This window comes from Pimephales promelas, chromosome 17 (assembly GCF_988280905.1).
Source record: "Pimephales promelas chromosome 17, fPimPro1.hap1.1, whole genome shotgun sequence".
Lineage (NCBI taxonomy): Eukaryota > Metazoa > Chordata > Actinopteri > Cypriniformes > Leuciscidae > Pimephales > Pimephales promelas.
Genome location: NC_142785.1, coordinates 26580583 through 26608000, shown reverse-complemented (window position 1 = coordinate 26608000; position 27418 = coordinate 26580583). Strand labels below are relative to the sequence as shown.

The following is a 27418-nucleotide window of genomic DNA, read 5'->3' as shown; positions in this document are numbered from 1 at the left end:
TCCATAGATATTTAGACCACTTTACGCTATAATATTTGTATTTGATTCACATTTTAATTAAATTATTTATGTAATATTTATTTTATCTATTAAAGGTGATGTTTATCGTGACTGTTGCACAGTTTGCCAACTGTTTTTTTTTTCTTTCTTTTGATATAGCCTATCTAACAATATTGATTTTATATTAAATTTCGTACGTGATCACTGTATGCATAATCAGCGCATTAAAGTGCATTGTAGTTTTGAATGTCAGTTTTTACTTGTTTAATTTCCTTTAAATTAAGTCAAATAATTTAGCCATAAGTTTAGTTTCAAAGTCGTTTGATCAGTTTTCTAGTTTTGTCATAGTATTCAAAATTATTTAAACACAAAATAAACTTGTCTTAGTTCGTTTTGAAGTGATGAAAATGTAGGCTATTGTTTGTCAGTAAATGTTAGTTTTATTTTAAGTTTTCAATGTTTTAATTTAGTTTCATAAATGATAACATTGACATGCTTTCTGTAACAATCTCATAATTAGCATACAGTATAAAGCTAAAAATAAAAATAAATCAGAAGGATCCAATGATACATTTCTTATTTTGCTTCAGGTTCACACTTTTGGGTGATATTATCTCAGGACACAAAGGTGTTGTCAATGAAAAAAAAATATGTAATTGATGTTAAACATTATTATAATATGGGTATATCAACTGAAATGACAGTAAACCCTCTTTAACTTGTTAAAAAAATGATCTATCATCTCTAAAATACTTATCTAATTGAAGATAATCAATCCCTTGGTAAATTGTATAAAGTTATGTATGAGTCAATTTCCTTTTAATATTTTGTACATCCTTTCATTTTTTTAATGTTTTATTAAATTATTTTTTCCCTTGCAACCCCTTCAGTGTTGGAATCAGGTTGGAATATTATGTTTTATATATATATATATATTAACACGATGCATCCGTTTAAGCACACACACAAAATGATATACAAATTGCGATTTATCTACATGTTATTTTTGGGTATATTTTCATATGCATATTAATGTTCCCAATTCTAGTTTATAATTTTTTTTTTAAAGGTGTGGTCCACAAGTGCCCCGCCCCCCATAACAAACACTGTATTTTATTCTGTTCATGCTTGTCAGGCATTAGAAGTGATCAATCAAAACAGCAGCTTTTATTTATATTTTGCAGAAGATACAGAAGAAGCCTTTACAGTAGTAAACAAACATAATAAGAAACCCCTCTGGTTTCAAGTAAAGAGCCCTTGGTGTCTAGTGCACTATGTAGAGATGCTGCCTTCTGCTGGAGCCGCACTGCTCCACCGGCCCGTGCAGAGATGGCGAGGAAACCCCGTGGACACGGCACTGCTTTTTCATGACGGTGAGTTTCCCCTTTGAGTGTATTATAATTTTGTGATAAAAATTTCAAGGAAAAAACACACACAACCTCCTTCCTCCCCTTCCTTCGGGGAGGGAAGAGCAAGCGTGGAGAGAGAAAAATCTATCTGAGACTGAGCAGCAAGGACAGTGAGGGAAAAATATATGAGTGGGAGAGAGGGAGACAGAAGAAGAAGGAGGAGGAGGAGGAGGAGGAGGGGGAGCAAATTAAAAGTTGCCAAATGGAGATATTGGGTTTCAAGAGGAGTGAGACAGGAGTAAGGGTTTGCCTCTTTTTCAAGTCGTCTTTATGTGATGCAAATTCAAATAAATATTTATGCTTCGCCAACGAATTGTTCTCCGTTCGGTTTTTCCTCGACGATTTCAGCCGTTTCTTAATAGGTGTGGGGAAGGTCCACGACGTCAGGAAGGCCGTCGACAACTCGGAGCACGAAGAATGCATAAGACTCGCCTGATGATCCGCGTTTACACCCTTCACCAAACCTAAGACATCCGTGCCAGTATTAAACGAGCCGTCCGATGCCGATTACGCGTTTCTTTTTGCCGCCCGTATAAGCTGCGCTCGTCGGCTGTCACAGATCCGCAAATACGCATCGTAGAAAGGCTTTTTTCGAGACGTGCGATAAAACGAGTCTCTCCAGCCTCTTTCTATTTATGGACAAAGTCCCTGTGTGTTTCTAGCTGCTACTTTCAGCGAGATTAAGGCGGGTTTTGTGCGTCCTGCCCTTGCGCCATGGAGAGCCTTTTTAGTCCACCCTGTTTGACAAGTGAATCAGTAAAATGCGTCGCCTTGCTTCAACAGGGTTTTACTCTGTATTTTGAGGGGTTGCTGGTTTTCTACGTGTCTCTTTCCGCCCCTTTGACTTATCAGGCTAAGAGGATAGATATTTTTTTTCCTCTGGTAGAGAGGAAGAAAAAATAATTCATCTCCTCCCTCATTTGGTTTGCTTGCTAAGTTGACTAAGTCAACAGCCTTAATGAATATAAGTGTTAAATATACCTCACATCTGTAGTACATCGTTTAGTTTATTAAAACCCGTTCATTTAAATGCAAATTCAGGTTTTTATAAATATATCTTGAAGTTGTTTATCAAAGACACGTAAAAGGGCCGGATTAACCTGTCATACTTTTTTCTTCATTAAGATTGCACTACATTACTTTAAGCTTGGACTTGCTAGTTAGAAAATGTTGTTTCAAGTCTACTAATCGTATAATTCATTCGTATCTATTTAGACGATCCGTTCGGTGTGGTTATTTTTCTGTTCTTGTGTGAATGCGGTTTAATAAGAATTAATTAAATTAGCAGTTTTGGATTTCTGCAAGTTCAAGCTGTTTTTAACAACGCACGACGTCGTTTGTTTTGAAACAAAGGCAAAAATACATATCCATCGAATGCTGGTCAAACATTTAATCACTTTGGGACCGATGACGCATTTCGTTCCCTCACTAATATGTGTTATAAAGCATTAACAGAAGCTTGTGAAGTGCAGTGTGAACAATCAAACTGGCCAAACATGTTCCACCCATCCCCCACGTTTCTTCCTCTATCACATTTCCACACATGAATTTTAAAATTGTTCACATTTCTGTGGCAGCTTTACAAAAATATTATCTGAAATTACAGTCGAGTTGCATTTTTACACTGCACAAGTTCTCTGCGTCATAACGCCCTTTTGTCTGTCGACTGTCGAGCAGTGGCGCAGTTTCAGTCAGCAGCAGCCATTTTAAAGTCTACACAGGCTATCTGCAGCAAAGAGTAGCCTACAGCCATTCTTTGTCAGAATTGTGCAACATAAACATCATATTCTTGTAACACTACAATGTATTAGACTATATTACTTTCCTTATTTTGTACTTAAACACTAAAAACAAGTTTTCTAGCTGATTAGGATGAAATTGTGTTTGTTGCGAAGTCAAAAAAATTCTGTTTACTTCACAAGAATATCAGCTATAGTTATTTTTATGTTCTGTATTTATTCTCCTCTGGAAAAAAGAATTTACCAGAGCCGGTCACACTATAAACATTCTACATTTCTAATTCTTAATTTCTGTTTGTCACAAGTTTGTGTATTGGAATTGCTAACACGTAGCGTTGCGTGGGAGTCAAAATGGCCAATTTTCTTTTCAATGAAATGAATGTACCATATTTTTGTTTTTTATTTAACATTTTGTATTTTCATGGTACTAAATTATGCATTCGTTATAATCCATACCTGTTTACCACTTTTCATAAGTTGAATGCTTTTGAGCATGGTTTGGTCTCTTTTTAAAAGAAGACACTTAGCAGATTGAAGTTGAAAAAAATAATAATTGTATTGTTATGAGAAATGCACTATTTTCAAATAGTAAATCAATTATATATTTCCCAAGACATGTTTTCAAAGCAAAGCCATTGAAACAGGTTGTGTTCCACATTTGACATTGATATCTAAAAAAATAAATATTTTTTTATTTTTACTGGGGACCCTGACAGATTACAATACATTGATTTTGTGTAAAACATCATGCGCACTACATTTATTGGATCCTTAGGTGTATTTATATGCAAAGTATGTCTCACAGTAGCCAAACGGCAGGGAAATTGTCCATTGTAATATCTCAAAATCTGTTACTGTCGCAGGTGTCATGGATGATGAAGACGACCGCCGTCTTCTGGATTTTTTAGGGTAATCAGCTTTATAATTTGATGGCTATGGTTAAAGAGCTACAAACAGTTTAAAATTAATATAACAAACATAAACGAGCTTTAATGAAATGTTTTATTTCAACAGAGATGTGCAAGCATTGAATGAGTATCTTCATGGTTCAAATAGTAAATCTGTAAGTATACTTACACTATGTGACATTAGTGTTTTAAGTTAAAAGATTATTGACAACTTTCTTTGACATTCAAACAGATTGGAGAAGATGATGTGACAAATGCAGCATTTGGGTCGGCCAGCTCATTCTTCACCAGTGACACCGTGAGTATAGTTAAAGTCCTTATCAAGGAAAGTCAGTTCACATGCCAGCCATTATTTGGAACGCTTTCAGGAAGTAATTTTGGTCATAAAGACTAACTCCTATCTTGAATGGGGATAAACTCATATTTAACATTTTTCAAATCAGCAACTAAATCTGACATGAACTGTCCTATAAATATGTTTCTTATGCTCAAGTAGCTTTAATGCGCATGTTCATGTGCCAAGTGCACGTCGACTAAATTGGGCTTAACTGTTTCTGTAGGAACAGGAGCGTATAATAACATCTGCAGTGATGTGACGACTTTACCAATTGGTGATTGGGTCTTTTATTTAGAAGGCAGGATGTTTCTTGCCATATTGTGTGTTGTACTTTCTCCCATTCATAGAAACGAGTGAACCATCTTGATATACTGTTATACAGTCTGCTAAAGATTGCAAGCAATGGGGATACCTAGAATTGGTGAACCTAGAATCTGAACAACACCTTATTTGGTTTTCTACTCAGAGTGGCTCCAATGAAGAACTCAAAGATGGACACAATCATTTGGGAGAGTTTGGGGAGGCTGGTGGAGCTGAGCTTCAGCTCTCAAGCAGTCTTCCGTTCATCGAGGATGACCTCGACGGTGGAACCTCTCCGGATCTTAGTGGCGAGGACCAACCATTTGACATCCTCCAGAAGTCATTGCTGGAAGCAGATATCACAGAGCAGACATTGGCTCAAGAAGCCCTTTTGGACTCCCAGCCATCTCTCATTCCTACAGCTACCGCCTTCCCTCAGCAGCTGGTCTCTGGAGGGTTTGGAGGTGTCTCGGGTCCTGGTGTGGTGGCACCATTGGCACAACCTCAGGCTTTTATCCAGCAGGTTCCCCAACTACCCTTGCCAAATGGCCCCTCTGGACATATCCAGGTAGTGGGATCCTTCAGTGGCAGTGCCTCCTCTATGATGACTATCAACAGTTTGGAACAGCCTCAGATCCTGTTGAGGCAGAGCGGAAATGTAGTAACAAACAACAGCGGGCAGGGTACCATGTTTACCCCTTCCGCAGCTGGTCAGGTGTCAATGTCTTTCAATAAAGGAACGATACCACTTCAGAATATTATCATCCAGAGAGGCCCTACGCAACAGGCATTGGTTAGACCGATTCAGCCTAAACCCTTACAGGCAGGAGGACAAACTGTATACAATATCAGCAACATCGGGCTTCAACCTAGCACCAACACTGCTGCGAATTTAGTCAGTAGCCCCTACACAACAACTGGCTCTCCTCAGTCCGCTCAACAGGTGAAGGTGGTCAATCCAGCCAGCAGCATTGTAATGCATTCACCTCTGGGGCAACAAGTACAACCACAGTCCCAGTCCAATCTGCCTCAGGGGCAGTTTTTGCTACCCAGTTCTATTTCCCTAACCCCTGGTACGACAGTTCACAGCTTCCAGACTGTGAATGGGCAGGTGTTACAAACAAACACTCAAGTGGGTGAGCCGGGGTCAATAAGCACTACCACCTACTCCATCCTTACCAATCAGAACACAACAGTACAGCTTATCGCTGGGCAGAACTTTTCAGCTGGAGGGCAGCTAATAGTCAATCAAGGTTTGGTCAGTGGAGGTCAAATAGGCCAAGCTTCACCCACACCTGTTGCCACAACCAAAGTTTGGAATGCCAGCGCGTCGCCTAGCCCATCGCCTCTACAGACGTCACAGAGCCACCTCACCATGGTCAGTTCTGGTGTTCAAGGCACACAGGTTTGTCAGCAGTTATCTGTGAGTCCAGGACACCACCTCCAGCACCTTATGCCTGTGGGCCAGAACGCTCCAACAACTTCAGGCGTTCCGGAGTTTCAAGTCTCTCTAAACCAGGTGAAATATATTTGGATTCATTTATCCAAAGTGTTTCTTCAAAGTTGTATTGTTTCATTACATTTGAATGTTTCTTCGATTTCATAGAACACCACAACAGCAACACAAAGAGGGCAAACACAATTAGTTAATCTCCTTGGTACCAAAGGTAAGACTACTCTGAATCCTTTTTGTGTTTCCATCAGTGACCATAAATGAGAAGTTTTTTTGCCATATTTTAACATATACAATTTAAAATAAATGTTTTCTATTTTTACATATTTAAAATTTCTGATTTCATGCTCAAGAAACATTTCTGATGATACAAACAATTATACACTTTTTCAGGATGCTTTGATGAATTGAAAGTTCAAAAGAAGCATTTATTTGAAATATAAATAGTTTGTAACATTATAAATAGGGCTGGGGAAAAAAAAATCGATTTTTCGATTAATCGTTTTTTAAAATGTGGTTGATTCAAAATCGATTCTCAACGGCCACGATTTAGTGTATAGTGTACCGAAAATAAAAAGAGTTTTATATACAGGTTTGTTGCTGTTCATTTCTTTGTATTAATTAACCACTTGTAAACTTTGTTTACTGTTCTTTTTTTAAATAAATATAGGATTTGTATTACATCTATATTCATTATAGTCGAATCGAGAATCAAATCAGGAATCGAAATTGAATCGAATTGAGAGCTTGCAAATCGAAATCGAATCAAAATTGAACATCTGAATCGATACCAGCCCTAATCATAAATGTCTTAACTGTCACTTTTGATCAAAGCGTTAATTTATTCTGACATTTGAATGGTAGTGTATATATTATTATGTGTTGTTGCTTATTTGCACCTGAATTTCCTCTCTTGGGTCCATGAAGTATTTTTTCTTTATTCTACTTAATCTTAGCTGTGAAAACACTCACTCCTGCCAGTCAGGAATTGCCTCTCACACCGAAGCGACCTGCAACTCAGCAACTTACTAGAGGAGGAATGTGAGTGCCCAAATTGTACACCTGTTACAGATGAATTGTGTAATTTCTGCACCATTAGCGTCAATGAATAGAATTGCAGAAATAATGATTGTAAAACTGGGCCTTATTTGACAGGGTCCTCCAGCAGTTAAGACAGGATCACTGTAGAGTCATGTCTTCAGAGCGGACACCCTTCACTTCATTAAACGATGGCATTTACAGATTACTGCCCTATCATGTTTTCCAAGGCTCACCACCACAAGATGAAGACTTTGCCAAAAGTGCATTTTCAACATTTCCTCTACATAATTCATATTTAACCATAGATAAATGTCATAGGTTCTGATGATCATTTTTGACCTTACAGTTGATGAGGAGTTTGAGGCAGTTGCCACACAAGTGCTAAACAGAACGCAGGCCATGGTGAACAAATACAGACGCTTACTCATGGTGGAAGCAGAGGTAGGTTCAGAACATGCTTTTAACTTAAATGCACAAAATACTACATATAGTTATTTGTAAGTAATTAATTACTCGAATGTAACTTGGGCTAATGCAAAACCATTCACTGCTTAATGCTCTTTCAGAGGTCTAGCCCTTCATCAGAAATGGTGATGATTGACAGGACTTTTAACCAAGAGGAACGGGGCAACTTGACCCAAGACAAACGAATGATATTAGTGGATCCAGGTGAGAGATGGGAGCCAGTTTTTTTATATAACCAATTAACTAATACTAATGTTGAGTAATTTCATTGTTTCCAAATTAGTTTTATTTTGGTTGAATACAGTTAAGTAGTATTTGCAATGTATATTTTGGAGTTTTTTTGTTGTTGTGTGATTATTTAATATTTTAAATGTACACATCGATTTTGTTATATGCAAAGTAACATGCATAACTATATATAATTGGCAAAGCCTTGGGGAACAAATGAAGAAATTAATTTCTTATATGAGTAATTTAAAAATAATAATAAAAAGATATATATATATAATTTCAATCATCACAAAAGTTGAGTGTGAAGGTGGTGCTGGTAATTTCTGATCATTCAGATACATCAACTGCACTGTAAATTTTGGTTACTTTTGAAATTGTTGTGATTTATGGAACGGATTTACGATGTTGTATTATAATTATACCAAATGCAAACACAAATGAAAAAAATAATAATAATTTAAAAAATGTTTGCGCTTACTTGATTGAATGTATGTAATTTTTTGCCACATTGCTCCTCAGATGGCTTCCTGGAAGACTTCTGCTGTGGCCGTAAACTAAGGATACCAAGTCCAGAAGTCTTGACCCCTGTCACCAATGAGGGCAATCCCAGCACAATGGAAACATCTCCAAGGCATTCCATAAGTCTCACCGTGAAAGATGGGCAGGGTATGAACAGCCACACAGAACCTGCTTATAGGACAGAATCTCAACAACAAGGAATGGAAGAACACAGAAGAACTCCCATCAAGTGCATCCTGGACCTCAAAAAAAAGACATCCAGCACCGTAATGAGCAGCAACAGTCAACATGCTCACTACCCTACATCTCCCAGCCAATCAAAGCATAGCTCTGCCCAAGGCTACCCTTCGAGCCTGGGACGGGGCCACGAAGAACAACTTCCCTCAGATCAAAATCACACTTCATTGGCTGACACAGACTCTGTGCTTGAGGCTGCTGTGAATAGCATCTTAGAATGTTAGACTGTGCCATATTTATGTGCGTTAGTCGTTCCATGTTAATCTCATTTCATTTCATGCCATGTGTGTGCGAGCTGAACTTCACGGCATGTGTGAATGGACCTACGTTGGCATTATCACGGTTTGAAATGCACACAGCAGCTCTGACTAGGTTGAGGAACAGGAAGGTGAATCTAATGATAGTAATACTCTAATACTGTGCCTGTTGTTCTAGAGAAGTTTACATTAAGAAAGCCTTTTTGACAATGCTTTACAGGATACACTTGCAATCACACACCCACACACACACACAATCAAGCAGTAAGTAAGTGTGATGTTTGGAAAGTCATGAGTAGACATTGATATTTGTAGCGTATCGATCAATATCAGACACTTAGTCTAATAGTCTGTCCGCACTTAAGGTTTTATGGTTGTCTCCACACTTATGTTGTATCATTGCAGTAGACTGACCAAGTGAGGCACACAAACACACCTGCGCGTTTAATCGTTTTTAAACATTGGTTGTGCTCTTCTTCTTCTTCTTTTTTTTTACATTTGTTTTGCAATTAGTTTTGTACCTTACAGGTATGTTACCTCTCCACAAAGACAAAACACACTCGTGTGGTTTTGTGCAGGGGAAATTAAGTCCTCAGATTGAGGGTACAATGTTACATGATGTTTATCTTTTTTGTTGAATTCATTTTTTGAAATGATGCATTATATATATATCTATATTTTAAATTCTGTGCTGCTCCCTGTCAGGAGATAATATGTGCTGGTTTGCACCTTTAGTTAGTGTCTCAAAGAACCCACATTGGTGAATCTCATGAAAACATGGCGCATTTCAACCCAAAATCAATGGAATTTTTAAGAAATAATATTTTGCAAAAAGTTTTTGAAACATTTTAATCGCATTTCAATTTTTTTTATTGTCAAATTCTTATTACATTTTGAAAGAAACTAAAAGAATTTAAGGCAGTGGAACTACAAGTACATTACAATTCACTTTTTTCCTCATCACAAATTATTATAATTTTTTTGCATTATAGTTATGCAAATTGGTTTTAATTGTGCTTGTCATGAAATATTGTCATCACAATCTCAGTGGTCCTACAACAGGCTTGATTTCTCAGAGCAAAATATAATTTCGTAACTTTGATTTGGGGATTTTTGTGAGATTTACCAAGACTGATGTTCATTTTCCCTTGTGCGTTGAGTCCCCTGCTGGTCAGGCTGTAGTCTTGGCAGTCAGTTTGCAGTTTCTGCCTCTAGTGGCAGTTTATATTTGCATGTGGACGTGACCTTGTACTTATAATAGCCGTGATCACAGCTCTTTCAACCCTTCTGCAGTTTAAAATCGGTGAAAGCAGAAGTAGTGGTTTTGTAAATTCAATATTGGCATCTAATTAGTAGCATTATGAGATGGCTGTTTCCTGAGAGAATGCAGTTTGGTTGGAGGACAGGCCCACATTTCAAGAACCTGTTTTGAGAAATCATTTCTAAAGAGGAGACTGTCAGAAGAATTCAGTCCTGTTTTATAGACTAGAACCTATATTAACTGTGCCATTACAGGGCTTTGTCAGTCAACAATGGGAGTATGACCAAGACAATGTCAAAAACTGACCAGGGGAACGTTTCCCAAAGCCAACTAAAGTCGGAGGTTCCATTGTTTCAAATGAATTTGCGATCATAGTTGGCTAAACTGCAGTGTGCGTACATTTTCACAAGTCTGTTTCCATTAGCATCCATTCCAGATCGAAAGGGAAGGTTGCTTGTTTTCATCTAATGTCATCCCATTGTTTTTGCATCATTAACACTAAACGCCACCGTCTTTCCCAGCAATTCAACCAAAAATGATGACAGACAGAAAAAAAAGTGAAATATTCTTCTCTCTGATCTGAGCTCTAGAGGTCGGTGTTAGGGAGCATTTTGAAAGACCTTCACTTTGAAGGGCTTCTTTGCCTTAGGAGAGAGCGAGTGAGAACAAGTTTAAATAGTTTATCGTTTGTTTTTACTGCTTTTTGTTGTGCGAGTGTGGCCTTCAGTTATCGTAATACCCCATGGTCAAAGTTGCTTTTAACGTTTTATTTTCTGCATCACCTAAAACTTGATTTGTAATGTTTGTATTACAAAAAATAAAAACATGAAACACAAAATATTTATACTTTTTGTAAAGAAAAAGAATGTAAAACAAAAAAGTTATTTTTATTATGTTAGGTGTACACGTCATACTGTATATGTTGGTCAGTTCATGATTTGTTGTTTTTGTGAGTGTTCATTACAACAGCAGAGATAAATATTAAATCCATTTTGAATACAGCCAATCTGTCGTAATGTCTTCCTTTTTAACAAATTGTGGATATTTATGTGCAACAATATTATAGAAAAATTAAGAAATTAAACAAGATCATGTAAACAACAAAAAAAAAAACATATGACAGGTCTAAAAAAGTGCAGAACAATATTGTATAATTTATTAGATCTCGGGTAAGCCCTCTTGTTACACAATAAACAAAACTTAAAATTGTTTTGCTTAAAAGCATTCTATTTTTTGGCAAATAATTATCTGTACTTCAAGATAGGTTCCTATCAAAATGTTTAATTCATAAGTCCTTTATCAGTCACATTCTTGACATTTCTAACTAACTTGTCAACAAAAACACAGCAAACCTCAACAGTAAACCAATAGTTCCTGATATTATAATCTTACCCTTCTTATTAGTCCATATGGCCCTGAAAACAATTACAAAGACCACCAAACGTCCTTAATGGTACTTCCTCCAGCGTTCAGTCTCTGTAAAACAGAATAAAACAGACATTTCAATCATACATGCCAATGATTATGGGATGTTTGTTGATGACAAGTATTCAGACTCACTGAGATGTTGGTATCTCCATGTGTAACACAGAATGCAGTATCCAGTCAACAGCATGGATATCCCACCGATTCCTCCTCTACGAACGTCAATGTACTTCCTGTAGTACCACTGCCAACCTGAACACATAACCAGAAAACACTAGAAAACACCACTAACCCAAATGTTATGTTATATTATGTTGGATAAGGAACAAACCTTGCTTTAACATGGTCACAATCTCTCCAGGTGACACCGGAGTTCGAGCGGCAAGCCAGGCGCCAAGTTTATTCAATCTGACATCTCCAAGTTTCTGCTGCACTAGAGGCACTACAGTATATGAACAAAGGGATTTTTATAATTTCATATTTTTATCATTTCAACTCTTGTTTCTTTTGAATTGGTATGAAAAATGCATTATTTTAACGTGCATGTCATGAATACTAGTGTGGAAGCACAATGTGGGTGTGGAACTTGATGAAATGAAAAATTCACATGAAAGACAGAATATAAATGGTAATAGGAGGAATGAGATGAAACCGTTTCATGGACAAACATCCATTTCCAGCCAAGATGAAAGTGTAGCTCATTTACTATCAGAAAGGCACTTAAGAATGTGCTTAACAATTCTAAGGTACCTAAAAGTAAACATAAAGCTAAATGTTGGAAATTTTCATTAATTTCTACCATAGGACTTCTTTGTTAAAGCGTTATAAGCCATGAACTAAGCCTACGATGTGAATCATAGCATTACAAACTTTGAAAATATAAAAATACAAAGGATTTTACTTAACAGCTTTAGTGAGGAAAAAAACTACAATCCCATTTGGGGGATTTCTCTTCACATGAAAATAACTACGTAAACCAAACATCACAGAAATCATAGATTACCTTCACTTTGGGTGAACGGTCCAGGAAATTGACCCTTCTTCCAAATATTTTCATTCGCATAGCTGCCTAAAGGGACTGAGGAGAACTGTATTCTGTTGTAAGCAGTCACTGTCTCTGGACTACATGATAGACTTCTTGCACCTTGCAGTCTTGAACTAATGATGTCTTCTGAAGGTTGATGAATGGTTCCAGATAAAGTCTGTGAGGATGGAAAGGCAACCTTGGTAACTGCTGTTTCAGGCTTGTTTGATAGTTGCATAGTCTCCAGAGCAGAATCTTTGGATGTTTCAATAACAGGATACGGCACAAACCTCTTGTAATACAAACTGTAATTGATGTGGTCCCACACAGAAGTCTTGGACGTAAAGAAAGCATGAGATTTATGCTCTTTTGCTCTCGACACTTGATCGATATTCTTGTCCTGGCTGTTCGTGAGCGTTTCAAGCTTCTCCAAAAAGTACACTTTCGTTTTAAGTTTTGGATTTTCATGCTGTACACTGCACTCAGATGGCAGGCTAGAGTTTTTCAGAATGGCTGGCACAAATCCAGGGGTATTGATTTTACTCTTGGTGATGGACAACTGCTCTGATAATGGTGCCATCTTTAGCTTCTTTTTGCCTTTAGCACTTTTTCCATTACATGTTCCCTGATTTGGTCCTTTGGAGATCTCACAAAAGCTTTTATCTCCTTCATGCTTGGATAATGAGGTAGGGTTGCTTAGCATCTTTGAGATTGGCACTAACAGGTGTAATCGCTCAAGTTCCCTTTGTCTTTTAGCAAGCCATTTGTTTTTAGGCCTCTCCATGTCCAGAGCTTTAGATGAGAAGACTTTGACCTCAGTAGTTGTGAGAAGACTGTCTGCATTGTGAGTATTTTCGTTACTCTTGCTTTTGGAGGTTAGTCTTTCATTAAAGATGACACCATTTGTTGTCTTTTTATGTCTGGATGTTTTTGCACTCAGTTCTTTTGGTGCTTTAATGCTTTTCTTGGGTTGTGTAACTGGTGCCATTTTGCAGTGTGGTAGGTGGGTTTTCAGCCTCTTGAATGGCTTTCCACAAAATGGACATTCTTCTGAAAGAGAAAAGAATTTAAATAAATCAGATATTACAGGACTGGATCAATAGGTTTGAAATCACTGTAGAAACCAAACTAATATTTCCCCAAAATCTCTTCAAAGAAACATGAAAGCAATTTATGAGCAGTGTTGTTAATGTAATATAATTAATTTAACCTATTTAATAAATAACTACACATTTTAAATATCTGTTTAACTGCTAGTTCATTTAGTCAACTTTCAAGTAATACACTGACATATATGGCCTCAAAACAGATATGGGTTAACAGCCACAAAACTCCCATTTTGATTTAATGGGGTCTTAAAAAACTGCAAACAAGGCATGGGATACTAAAATGGACAAAAAAATCTATCAAATATTTAGATTTGCCACTCACCTACACTCATATTTTATCATTTCACTGACATCTTTCAATGGAAGAGGGAAATATCTTCTCTCTGGTGTCTTTTAATCATTATTAAATTCTTGACTTGGGAACCTTTAACCAAGTCGGTTGTATTTTCTCCAGCTCGTTTGTGCATGAAATCTGCCGTTTGTTACCATGGGACATGCAGTAAGAGAACGGACCCTGCGATGTGCGATGGACCCCGCTAGAGGACTTGCCAAATGGACTTGCTGGATTATTTTGAGTTACGAAAGACCCGGATAGCCGTCTCTATCAATGCCTGTGTGTAATTAGTAGCCTGGCCGTATGCATAACACCGTTGATCACGAAAGCAATTGCAAATTCTTTTCCTAACGAATTTTTCTATCTATCTATCTATCTATCTATCTATCTATCTATCTATCTATCTATCTATCTATCTATCTATCTATCTATCTATCTATCTATCTATCTATCTATCTATCTATCTATCTATCTATCTATCTATCTATCTATCTATCTATCTATCTATCTATCTATCTATCTATCTATCTATCTATCTATCTATCTATCTATCTATCTATCTATCTATCTATCTATCTATCTATCTATGAAATGTAGCCTGGACATATGTTAAATAAACAAAACAAACAAACAAAACATGTAATTCTAAAATGAACTAAAACATATTATATTATCTTACTGTAATATAATCAACATCTATCGTGAAAATAAAAAGAAGTTAGGCTATTTTCTTTATAAATGTATCTGTTACATAAGTACATTTCGCAAAGAAAGAATAGTAAAGAATAGTAAAAAAGATACAAACTTAATGTGAAAAGGGTCTATCTTCAAAGAGTCATATTTTTTTACTAATACAGAAGTTTAAGGATAAATTCGAATTAGCTTTGCTACGAATTGACGTCATGACTGAATAAAACGTTGAATGGTATACCATTTCAAAATAACGGATTACTTGTCTAATCCAAATCACCTTAAATGTATTATTTAATGTAGATAAAAATCTCAAAAATAATAAATTCATTCAATTAAAAAATAAAACATTACGTGCGAATTGTACGTCACCCCTCTCTCAAAGGCACGCAAGCTACGTCATTATGACAGCAACAGATGGAAGTGTGAGCGAGCGAGCGAGTGAGTGAGAGAAAGAATGAGATCCGGCGAAATGGATACGTTGTAACTTCAGAAAATGACTGAACTCAAGATCCATCTGTGAACAGAGAGAGGTAGAGTACATAACACCCATTTCGTCTCTTCACAAACTCAATTTATTCCGTTTAAATCACTTCGTTGCTTCTGTAGTAGGAACAGTTGATCGCTAGGAGGAAGTAAAGTGAACTACACATAGCATTGTGCTAGGTTATCTGTCTTTCAGCTTGACACCCTGAACGCACTATTTTTACATGGCAACATAGTGTCGTTTTGTATCAGTGTGATTAATGCCCATTAGCCATTTTGTTTCAATAATGTCAATTAATACTAAACGTTTACATTTAAATTCTATATAGATATGGTGGTTCGTTCTCCGTCACTCTATGCAGATCATTTTTCTAGTATGAATGTAATAGCCCAGTGTATCTCACGAAGGCACCTAAATGCAAAATAGGCTAATAATAGATATTAATATTATGTTTTCTGGACACCTGTACTGCAATGTAAACGTGTCTGCAGCTTCTCACAATGTATTCAATGTGTCATGTCGCTCTTCATATAGGGAAACCTTGACAGTTCCCTTCATTTTGCTGAAAAGAAGCCGGTGGTTTCTGAGTCGAAGAGGTGTTGTGTGCCCTTATTTGGCTGTCAAATGCACAGATACGACATGTTGACAGAAAGCAGGTAACATCATTTGCTTATAATTGTGTCTGCACGCATGTTTCATGTTGCTTTTATGTAACGCATGTGCCGCCAACATCCATGTGGCTGCTGTTGTCAGTACTTCATGTCTGGTGGTGGCTATTTTTAGATGTTCTTTTAGAAGCCTGATCCTCTTGACTAGCTACTACTATATCGGTTAAATGAGTCCGTGCTATTATCCAACATCAGGCTTTGATAGCTCTAGTGTTGATGACATTTTTATTCTTAAAATCTGAGTCATAATCCTGCAGTGGACATATTGATGACTAATGGTTGCAATCAAGTCTGCAGGGCTCCATTTCTTAAGACAGTTTTCAATATTCGTTCTTTTCAATCCACGCCCCCCCCCCCCCCCCCCAAATGTAATTATCCTCGTGCAAGGGACATCCATCCTGAATTTGTAAAGGCATCTATTTAGTTTCTTGTTGTAGCCCAATTTATATTGTGAAGATTTAATATTATAAATGTATTTAAATATTATTTGGAACATATTTAGTTTCTATTAAGTTAATTATTACATTCAGACTCCTGGTTTAAGAAATGGTGACACTCAGTGGTACACGTACTACTAAAAAGGCTTGCAAATGATTCTGAACCAGCTAAAACAGACCTTGCGGTTATGAATTCTTCCATGCATGTTGAATTGAGTAGTCAAAGGTGATGGTCTCTGTCAACAGAAAACGCAGACGCAGCTGTGATGCAGAGCAACTCCAGGTCTTACCCCAGGCAAAGAGGTCTGGGGGTTATTCCTTTCTTCCTGAGGTTGGCCGTGATGTCTGGGACTCTGAGGTAAGAAGACAAAACATTTGGCACAACTGTTGACGTTCATTCACACACTTAGCTCTTTCAAAAGTATGGAGTTAAGTCTGATTCCAAAGCTGTATCAAATGGAAGGTATTTGACTTTTCCAGTGTGATGAATGAACCTGTTCACACTTCTAGTTTGGTTTGTTTTGTCTGGACTAAAAAAACTAAAACTTGTAGTCCTGGTCCGCTAAGAGTTCACATTGGCAAACCTAAAGTCATAGGGATACATTCATAACCTGATTGGTCGGCTTTTATAACGTTTCGCAATGGAACTTGCTGAACATCCAAAACAACGCTGTGTGCTGGGATAAATGCGCTCGTTGTGTGTGCGTAGCCAACATATGATGGTATTTTGACCAGCCTAGAACTCTTGAAAAGCTTATAAAGTATGTAAAGGAGTCGAAACAGCAGCAGGAATCCATCCGATACACGCGCAAACGAAGATCTGCTCTGAGGAGACGCTTTAGATGCGGCAATATCGCGACCGTAACAACTAATATCAGGTATGCTTCAGCATTCTGTTCTTTTTACGGTCGTATCTTGTGACATCATGTCCCATTTTTGATCCTTTTACATATCTTTGGTCCGTGTTGGAATCATATTTTCTATCAAACCGAGTTCGTTTGAAAGCGGGCCGAGACCCATCTTTTCTGCCGCGCCGGGGTTCACACTTATTCGAATGAACCGCAATCACTCCAGGGTTAGTTTTAATCAAACAAAATATGCCAAGTGTGAACACACCCTGAAGGTGATGATACACAGGGCAACTTTTTGAGCAATGTTGCCGTCAACGGGCAACTAGATGAGACACAGGGCCCATGACTGATCTAAATTATCCAGATAGAAATGAATTGCCCATTTTCAATGGGAAAGTACTCAAGCAACAGTTGCTCGGAAAGATTGCCCAACAACATTGCTCAAAAAGTTGCCCTGTGTATCATCACCTTTAGTCTCTTTTTGAGTATTTTATTACTTGACAGTTGACACAGCCCACTTGTAAGACATTTTTGATTGGAAACTTTAACCAGAAGTGGTACAGCACAGAAACCCTCAAATCTTTTTTCCCCAACAGTCTTCCAGCAGTGACAGCAGTGGGATTAGCAGTCCGGACCGCATGGCAGGTGCCAGTTCCAGCACCCAGAAGACCGACCAAAGAGGACTCCCTGTTTCCCAGGCTCCCTGCAGCCCCACTATTGCAGAAGAGCCGGCCATTTCCTTGAGCCACAACATCTCCTATGATCACATCAACCGTATCTTGAAGGAGGCCCACTTCAGTAGCCTGCAAACTCGTGGTCAGCAAGGTCCAACGTGATGGACAGTGACTCTTCCAGCCCCCATTGGCATTAAGGAACAATGTACTAGGGAGCTTTTAGAGGGATTTTATGGGTCGCTTTAAGGCCTGGCACAAATATAGGCCCTCTAAATGCATTTATGTTCTTTCTTATAGCACTTTTTCATGTTCATAGTGTTTATGTGGGGCTCTACTTGATGTGTTGACCATGAACTTCACATAGGTGCTATATAAAAGAACTATCTTGAAAAAAACAACAACATCAAGTTCTTGTAAGCTTTTCCCCTTTACGAGACACTCACACATGGTGCTACTGCGGTTCTGGGTCATGTTTTACTCAGACACATGCATTTGGCCACTTTTGACACTCTTTGGTTGGTCTAGATAAGGAAAAATAAATAAAATAATGTCCTTTATTTAGGAGCTGAGGTAAACCATGTGATTATATTTGCATATCCCCTGCTTTGGAGTCATTCCAGGATGATCAATATAATGCTGTTGTTTACAGAAGATGCCGGTTTGGACTCTTTCAGGAAGTTTTTTTTTTTGGAGGGGGGGAAGGCTTGATGATTGCTTACATATTCAAAACTCAGGTCTAGAGGATTTCTCCCTGTGTGCCATGAAGGTTGAGACTTCAAATGAGGAACTTGTTGCCAGATTCGTCGATTTTAAAAAAATAAATAAAATATCTTTACCTTTACCTTAGACGAGGAAACGCATACTAGCACATCACACTGTAGAGAGACTATTCTGAAAATGCATGCTAGACTCAGGTCTGCTAATGTACATACTGAAGTACTCTTAGAGAAGGTGTAAGCCAACTGACAGGCGAATTAGTGTTTAAATCCAGTGACTGCAAATTGAAAGCCATGATTAAATTTTAAAATGATCAGAGCATTAAAATTGCGCTAGTTTAGATCATTCACTCAATGTAATACGAGGACTAGTCTTCTACAGGCAGACCTAAAATTAGCTTGCACCTAACTAAGCACTCAACAGTGTCATATCACCACAAAATCCTAAATATTTTACCATAAAATGTTAATATACCAATATATATGATGGCTTGATTCATTTTCAGAATGAGAAAACAAACTGGAATGGTAGTGTTCCTAAATTTAGTATGCCCAAGTATAGTTCAGTCCTTTTTAGATACACATCCTCAACTAAACTTCAGCTTAGTCCAAACAGTTGTATGAGGATGCTTACATCATTTCAAGCAGGTGATCTCTACACTTTCAACTACTCAGTGCACACAATACTGTACAACCCAGGCACTGTGCTTTGTGTGAAAGACTATTAGCTTTCGATGATGAAAATCGTCCCTGCAGTCACCATTGTTTTGTATGTAGGACTGTACATAATGCATAGCTAGCATATATACAATATTTGAAATCATTGTTATTTTATGAATTCTTCCTCTGATGTAAATTAAATAAAGACTTTTTCTAATTACATGTATCGTTTTTTTTATTCCCGTTTCAGTCTCCGAATGGACATTTGTATTCAAACCTGCCTTTCAAAACTCATGGCTTTAGTTTTATAAGTTGCTGTAACATTTTCACACAAGATAATTCTTTATATATTTGCAGTGCACACAAGGTAGACAATGGTTTGGCAGGATGTATTCTGATCAAACTTGACTATGTAGGTGTTAATGTTTGTTCTTACCGTGTTTTATAATGCACACAATAAGTGCTTTTAGTAAGAGGAAAGACTAGTGCAAATAGTAGCAATCATTTCAGTAACACTCGTGTTAAACACCTCAACTGAAAAGTGTCCTGAGTTATTTCTCAAAAGCATCGCAAAGAATTCAGAATGATTTGAAGAGACTTACCATACTGATCATGAAGATTTTTCCCAGCCTTAATGTGAACCTCTAGCAGCATTTAGACGGTGCGTAAAGAGTACGTTGCAGTTGCAGTTGCAATTGCATGTTATCTCCATAAGCACTGGTTAAGTCAGTAACCACATTCACATGCACAAGAAATCCTTGACAGCAACTAGAATATTCCTGTATCCATGTAGTCGGCTTATAAACAAATACATGCATGTTCTTTTTCTGCTACTCTCTGGTGGAAATACTGGATTTTTTTCTTAGTAATTCAGCATATTGACATCAACTCATCAAGAGCACATTGACATGCAATATGTACACTAACTCTCAAAAATTTGGGGTCGGTAAGTTTCTTATTTTAGCGTTTCTGTTTAAAAAAAAATGCTTTTCCTAACAAGGTGTTTAAGTGACTCAAAATTATGTTTAATACAAGCGTCAGCTCTTCAGATTTCTGGAAACCACCAGAATATTGGTCTAATCGGGTCATGGCGATCACGTTACTGCAGGCTAATATTTGATTGTGCATGTAAATGTAGTCACTTATTATTATTCTTAATATCACAAGGTTGTTAACCATTCCATTCAAAAATGTCTTTCAATGCAAAGCTGATTCTGTGCAAGAAGAAATCACTCATAGGCTGAATCACGTGAACTTGAATGGAAGGTTAGATGAAACCGTGGATGAAAGTTGGCATCAGAGATTAAGAAAGGAGAAAGCAGACACTTGCTCACTTGATGTGGGTGAGCCTGTAGTTCTCTCACAGCTTTTCTCACTCGCACAGTCTATGCCTGTAGTGGCTTCTACACTTGTCTGGGCGTCTGACTCGACAGGAACAGGCTCAACCAAACACACAGGTTTGCTTCTGTTCACTAGCTCCATTCCACTGAAGAGCGACAGTCTGAGTGGTTCTGAGATCTTGGAGGTGTTCGTGTTTCTGGTTCTCCCCTCTTCTTGCTCTCTTGTCATATCAGACCCAGGTGTAGCGCTGTTATGCTGTGGGTATTGTGTAGATGGGGTCTCCTCTGATGGGATAACTGAGGTTGTGATTTCTCCAAGTTGTCCTGGAACAAAGGGGACGGTCATAGATTCGGAGGGCTGGTCTGAAAGTGAAGAGCTGGCGAAGGTTGGACGCCCAGGATGGTCACACCTGGGATTTGTGACGCAATCAAGCAAGGCCTCAAACTGCCTTAGGAGCTAGATTTTAAAAAAAAAGAAAAAAAGAATCTGTTAGTCCCACAAAATTACAAGAGGATAGAACAAGGGCAATTGTGCTTATCAGTAAATATTAGCTGTATTAGTATTAATTATTATTAAAGAGGCCATATTATACCATTTTACAAAGTCTTGATTTTGTTTTTGGGATCTGCTAGAGTAGGATTTGATGCTTTAATATTTAAAAAACATTGTTTCAGCCAGGCCTCTCCCCCCCTTTTTTTGCGTATTCCATGGGTGTGAATTATTTCTGGGGAATTTATTATTACAATTTTGCAATATAAAGCAGCATAACAGACTGTTTTTGTATCTAGAAGTTAAAATAACTGGAAGTCTCACACATTAAAATTACAAATGGCCGCATTCACTTTTAAATGGATACTTCACTTCTGGAAAGATGAATGTGTATTTAAATGGGTCGTTTATGTTGAAGAAATGTGAAATTATTTTTGAATTTGGCTTATATGGATGAAAGACAACAACTCCCAGAATGCACTTGCTTCGCTGGCCTAGGAGGCCACGCCTATCGCTAACAGAGCGCAGTAGTTAAACAACAAGTCTAGGCTACTAGTGAGTCTCCGTGATGTGTTTCGAGATCGCTCAAAATGACCGGGATTCGGCTTTTGCGTTCTACAGTCGCCATTCATTGTGTTTACTGTGGCGAGCAGGACGAGTGAGGGCCGCGGGGCTTTATTATTATTGAATGATCTGCTTCCACTCATTTACACATGGTTTTGGTGACGGTACCTTGGTTGCCTTGTTGGCAACAGGGCCTGCGGTTCCGTCACTAAGTTGTTCGAGGCGTTTGTGTGTGATATTGAAAATATGATCTAGAGAGAGGAAGTCTGAAGACATCAGGCAGGCCAGAGCACACAACGCTCTCTGCGGGAAGCAAACACAAATGGGTTATGCTGTGCGTTATCAAAACAAATGTTTCAGACAAGTTAAAGAAAACAATTTAGGTTTATTTAAACAAATCATAATGCTGAGCCTAAATGTTACAGAATAGGAAACATTACCATCTGGATGATTTGTGTGTGGTCCTGAAGTCTGCGACAGAGAAGTTCAACAACCACCTCACAGTTGAGAGTTGAGCATCTGAAAGAAAACAGTTATTTTAACTCAAATTTTAACTAAAACAAAATCATGGTTTGCTTGTCTTTTGGATGAATATTTATAGAAATTGATCATGATGGTTCTGATCATGGTTTGCTTTTGCTTTCGAAATCGGTTTCAGGTTGATGTTTTGGTTTCTGGTTTGTTTCATAAGTTATCATCATGTATTGACGGGGACTTGATATGTTGAGTCTTTTGATATGTTGAGTTTATTTTTGATTTTTATCCCTTTGTGGAGGGGGCAGGAAACATAAGATATTCTTCGTCCTGCCTCCTTTTCATCATGGTTTTATAAACTTACATAAACGAGAATGATGAAGTAAGTTAATGGAAAAAATATCCAAGAATGAAATAAACATAATCAATTTATCAATCCACTGGATTACACATCTGTGAAAAGAAAACTATATACACTGACATTATAATCCAAGGGTGTATTGCAGATCAGTAATGATCAACACTAATGCCAAAAAAAAAAAAAAAAAAATCAAGAACATGTCTCATATGCATTTTTTTTTACTCTTTGATGAAGTACTGGCTCTCTTCTCTGGACAGGAAGACTTTAGATCCATTGGTCAGTCGGTTGATAAGCGCCGTCTCCTGACCACAGTCCCCCAACTGAATGGCCTCCACACTGATTTAAAAGAACAAATAGTAAAATATGAGAACTATCAAAATAAATATGTGAATCTCACAAAACATCAAAAGAAAAAAAAATGAATGTACTGTATTTTGCTTTGTGAACATGATGCCCATTTGTTCATTTTTATTACCACTATGTGAAAAAAAGTACAGTACTGTTCAAAGGTTTGGGGTCAGTAAGATTAAATTGATCAAAAGTGACAATATAATTTTACAAATAATTTTTATGTCAAATAAATGTTGTTCTTTTTTAACTGTCTAAACAATTGTTTTACAAATTATCATGAATTCCCCAAAAAATATAATAATAAGATTTTAAAAAAAGCTTCTTGAACAGAAAATCAGCATTTTAGAATTATGTCCCAAGGATCATGTGACACTGAAGACTGGAGTAATGATGCTGAAGCTTTGACATCACAGGAATAAATTACATTTTAAAATATATTCAAATAGAAATATATTAAAATGAATGCAGCTTCAGTGAACATAAAGGACTTCTGGTAATATTTGTTATACTGCCTTTAATGCATGCAGATTTTAATAAAAAAAACAATCTCAAACATACTGATTCATTATGATAATGAGTATTTATGCTTAATTATCAGCCATGTTTCAATGTTCCGAAAATGTATAATATTTATATCTTGTGATTTTGTGGGAAATATGACAAATGACATCTGACATGACTCTGTATGCTGCTATTTTAGTTCTGGAAATGAGGTGCCAGCATTAAAATGCCCCTTGGTGATGCAATGACCTGACGTTAATGACCTCAAACACTTGAGAAAGCAATGTGTGTTCACCATATGACAAGAACAGAAGCCCTGTAGCAGTCTGTCCCTTACCGTTCCGATAGGTCACCACTCTCCCGACTCGCCCCGGAGTGGCTGCCCGACTTACTGCTTCTTCCAAGCGAGGCTTGACTGGCTTCCGCAGTCTCCTGGGACGAGCTGTGCCCACTGTCCGTTTCCTCCCAGCCTCCACCAGCATGCCCTGGAGACCTGTGGGATGCTAAGAGAAGGAGAAATGCTCATTTCTTTGAAACTATTACCATGCACTGCTTTTATAACCTGGTGCATGGCTCACTTCTGTGGCCGTGGGATGGGATTCTGTAGGCACACGCTGGCACTGCCATCTCCACAGTAGCAGAGGGCGCCACCACAGCGTGGTAGTGGTTATCGTGGAGACGGATGCCAGGATGCTCTGTTGGAGGAAGGACAGCGCTGGCAACCACCTCGGCAGCTTTCTGAATCTTGTCCAGTAGAGTCCCTCCACCTGAACGAGAGAGGGAAAAGAGACAGGACACACACCAGAATGCCTTCCAGTTGTAAATATTAGTGTTGAGCTCAGGACTTGGATGAATAACATTAAATGTCTGTGTCTTACTGGACTCTTTCCTTCCTGGGCTGTATCCAAACCCCTGCATGCCAGACCTGTGCGACTCTGAGCCCATTCCTGCACACAGAAATCTTGGTATTATTTACATACTATAGCTATTTAACATTTTTTTAACTAGTATACCTATGACACTTTTTTGGATAATACCTTGTTAGTGTTATGAAGCTGTTTAGGAATGTAAAACAAGTTTCAAAGATCAAAGTGCAGGAAAAATGGAGTTAATGTCTCCCAAAAGAAAGAACCGTTTGTGAACTGTCTGAAACGAGTCGTCAGTAATTCCAGTCTTACTTCCAGCTCGAACCTACGTAGGTTTGTAACACATTTGCATAACGCTTGTCTGCATTTGCATGAACAGTGTCTGCTTGACCCGCCTTCAAACACTGTACTTGTAGCTGATGCTAGAAAGAGTTTAGTTTGTGCTTTTGATATGTCAAGAAGATCCACATTGCTGTCACCGAAGACTCACGGTCGAATTGATACGATGAAACGGACACCATTGTTACTGTTTGTATCACTGTGTATCATGCTCTGAGAAAGCCTCTGCAGCTGAAATTCAGATATTGTAATAGGCGTTTGGCTTCCGACGTGCTCTAGAAGAGGTAGACCAATCACAACAGACTGGGTCATCTGACCAATAAGAGCAGAGGGGTTTAGAGAGACCGGATCCTTGATCAAACCAGACATTGGTTTCAGACATTGTGATAAAAAAAAGGTGATGCTGAAATGTATATTATGAGAAAATAAGTGTTTTTTTGACCTTGTATTGATGTAAACCTATTGTAGAAGACCTCCAAAATAAAAACAAAAAAGCATATGGAGAAAATACCAAAACAGCACTCACCCACAGATTGTGTCAGTTTTTTGTGTTGAGACAGTCCAGAATCTGAGGACATGGTATCATTAAATAGTAGGCTAGCCAACTCCTGTATGGAAACAAATGCTGGCTCAATTCAGACATAACAACAAACAAACAACAAATAGACAGAAGAGTAAATCCCTGCTGTATTAATGATATACTTCATTTTCTTTATGAATAGAAGTGCATCTATGGTTGTTTTCTAGATATACCATAAAATGTAAAACATCATTAATTCAAGAAATAAACAGAAGGTCAACATAAAAGACTACAAAAAGAACTTAACTGGAGTTTAATGGGTCAATGATATTGATTTTTCTGCAAGGAGTGAAAGTTTTACCTGTGCCGAGCTTCTGACTTTCTGGAAAAGAGCACTTCCATGGATGGGGTCCGGGGGGCCGCTGTAGACTAAGAAAGACAGAATACAGTCACCCTTTTTCATTGACTCAAACTCAAAACATTACTCGATCAATTTATAAATAATACACTACATTTTTATCTCATTGAATATAACAAAGCAGGTTGCAAACATCCCTGCATCTTGATAAGATTTTCAGTTACTGATGCTCTGGTTTTGATGATTTAAACATTAGGGTTTTATGTGTGTACACTGACTCCTAAGAATCAGCCAATATGACTTCCTTTAAAAAGTGCTCCAGTGTTTTCCTTTAATTGTTTAGACCTGCTTACCTATTACTTCCTGTATAAATGTAGCATTCCGCCGTAGCTCTGTGAGGAAGTGAGGTGGTCCATGGCCACATAAATGCAGGAGAATCTTCAGGACCTTGGACAGGGTTAAACGCACAATAAACACCACAGACCAAACTTAAGATATCAAAAATACTTCAAAACATTGAGCTCAATAAAGGGGGTTAATGAATTACCCTTTGCCTTTGCAGGGTTTGAACCTACCAAACCAAATAAGACTGAGCCACACCACTCTGTCGTACCTTAAGTTTGACGTAGCAGGAGTCCACCTGTAGTCTCTCCAAGAGGTACTCGAGAAGACACTGGCAGCAACCCACTGACTCATGGGAAATTTCTTAGTTACCATGACTGTCAAGGTCCACTGATGACAGAGAATTCTGTATCCTACCCTACTCTATTTTATTCTGTAATGCCTCAAAAAGGATACTGCCGATTTCCTCAAAAAGATAGCCGGGACAAGGCGATTCGTCATCTGATGTTGCCCGCATAAGTGTTGGCACCTAAGACACAAAAACAAAGGTGAGGAAATCTCTCTTCCCAGAGTCACCTTTAAAGTCAGTTTGAAATGGAAGTTGTAATAGTCTTTTCTTCGCTATTGTTCTTCGAAATTCTTTTGATTAAAGAATATGAGGACACATGAAAAAAAAAGATAGGCCTAGATAAAAAAAGATTAATCAATAAATACTGAAATATTCCATAAAATGTTAAGAATTAAAGAATTTTGCTTTCATGGTGACTTTTTAACTCGCTGTATGCGTGTGTGTGTCTATTATTCTTATAATTACTGTGCATTAACATCCTAAATGAACATGGTACATGATACCATGACAGGTAACTATATACAATGAATGTAACATGGTATTTATTGGCTAAACACTCCATTATATGACACTAGTTTTAATATAGAACATGGGCACTCATGTAGCTGTTATGGTACAAGTAAAAAAACAAAACAAGGTGACGTTAGGACTACGGTACATGTTCAAAACACTATGGAAGTACCATAGTATTTTGGTCGTATATTTTTAAGTGTCTGTGAACAGAAATATCAATTATACGCAGATATATACAGTCTATTCAACTGCTGCTAACGCCAGATATACAGTAAACAACGTAGGAAACTAGTTTAGGCGTAAAATATTGCTGAAATTACATAATATTCCTGTTGCCACGAATACGTACTTTTTGTAGGAAATTCAAACGTTCCAATAATGAAGCCATGATGGAGAAATCTGTGTTTTTTCGCTGGTCTATGTACCATTGCTCACAGGGCGGGTGACCGTGCGGATCCTGCCTGCCCGAGGATATCCTCAATCACACGGACCTCTGTTTAGCTCCCCCACTCTGGATTTGACACAGCGCTGAACGGTTTGTGATTCGAATCTTTTCAGTGAACAGGTTCAGAAATATTTGAATGACTGAAAGATCTGTTCAATGCAATCGATTCGTTCGCGGAAATGAATTCAATGTGGTTGTAGCCAATAGAACGCGGTCTTTTAGAACACGTGACTGGATGCGGAAGTTAATATGGAGTGGATTTTTGATTCTTTTGACCGTCCTGAAAATTTCTTTGAAATAAACTCATGTTACTATTGGCTTTTCATCAGACGCAGGAAACTACAACAGAAAAATCAACCAATCAGAAATCAGC

At 37.8% G+C, this 27418-nt stretch overlaps 4 protein-coding genes across 7 annotated transcripts; 2 read left to right on the top strand and 2 right to left on the bottom strand.

Annotated features, from left to right (window-relative positions):
- The first annotated feature begins 1139 nt into the window (after positions 1-1139).
- On the top strand, positions 1140-11158 carry bicral (BICRA like chromatin remodeling complex associated protein). 2 transcript variants are annotated; one of them, XM_039665169.2, is made up of 11 exons: positions 1140-1373; positions 4012-4057; positions 4163-4211; positions 4289-4354; positions 4860-6212; positions 6300-6360; positions 7103-7187; positions 7302-7447; positions 7534-7628; positions 7754-7856; positions 8403-11158. In XM_039665169.2, the coding sequence occupies exons 1-11, from the start codon at positions 1283-1285 to the stop codon at positions 8861-8863; spliced, it is 2556 nt and encodes an 851-aa protein (XP_039521103.2). In that variant the 5' UTR covers positions 1140-1282; the 3' UTR covers positions 8864-11158. The 2 variants fall into 2 exon arrangements, with proteins under 2 accessions (XP_039521103.2, XP_039521104.2); XM_039665170.2 differs by having other exon boundaries at positions 1143-1647.
- Positions 10572-14304, bottom strand: LOC120474683 (uncharacterized). 3 transcript variants are annotated; one of them, XM_039665173.2, is made up of 5 exons: positions 14038-14304; positions 12586-13653; positions 11914-12024; positions 11718-11834; positions 10572-11633 (listed from the first exon to the last, which is right to left on the bottom strand). In XM_039665173.2, exons 1-5 carry the CDS (start codon positions 14045-14047, stop codon positions 11605-11607), a joined length of 1335 nt encoding a protein of 444 aa, XP_039521107.2. In that variant the 5' UTR covers positions 14048-14304; the 3' UTR covers positions 10572-11604. The 3 variants fall into 3 exon arrangements, with proteins under 3 accessions (XP_039521107.2, XP_039521108.2, XP_039521106.2); XM_039665174.2 differs by having other exon boundaries at positions 12586-13656; positions 14042-14304; XM_039665172.2 differs by having other exon boundaries at positions 12586-13656; positions 14038-14303.
- An 816-nt stretch (positions 14305-15120) lies between these two features.
- Positions 15121-19452, top strand: LOC120474685 (protein VCF1). Its single transcript, XM_039665176.2, has 4 exons — positions 15121-15272; positions 15761-15882; positions 16578-16689; positions 17779-19452. The coding sequence occupies exons 2-4, from the start codon at positions 15851-15853 to the stop codon at positions 18016-18018; spliced, it is 384 nt and encodes a 127-aa protein (XP_039521110.2). The 5' UTR covers positions 15121-15272; positions 15761-15850; the 3' UTR covers positions 18019-19452.
- tepsin (TEPSIN adaptor related protein complex 4 accessory protein) lies at positions 18121-27107 on the bottom strand. The gene is made up of 13 exons (XM_039665171.2): positions 26950-27107; positions 26195-26267; positions 26010-26101; positions 25750-25843; positions 25400-25467; positions 25045-25126; positions 24192-24260; positions 23892-24080; positions 23651-23816; positions 22684-22797; positions 22067-22145; positions 21795-21929; positions 18121-21029 (listed from the first exon to the last, which is right to left on the bottom strand). Exons 1-13 carry the CDS (start codon positions 26986-26988, stop codon positions 20529-20531), a joined length of 1701 nt encoding a protein of 566 aa, XP_039521105.2. The 5' UTR covers positions 26989-27107; the 3' UTR covers positions 18121-20528.
- Positions 27108-27418: the final 311 nt, after the last annotated feature.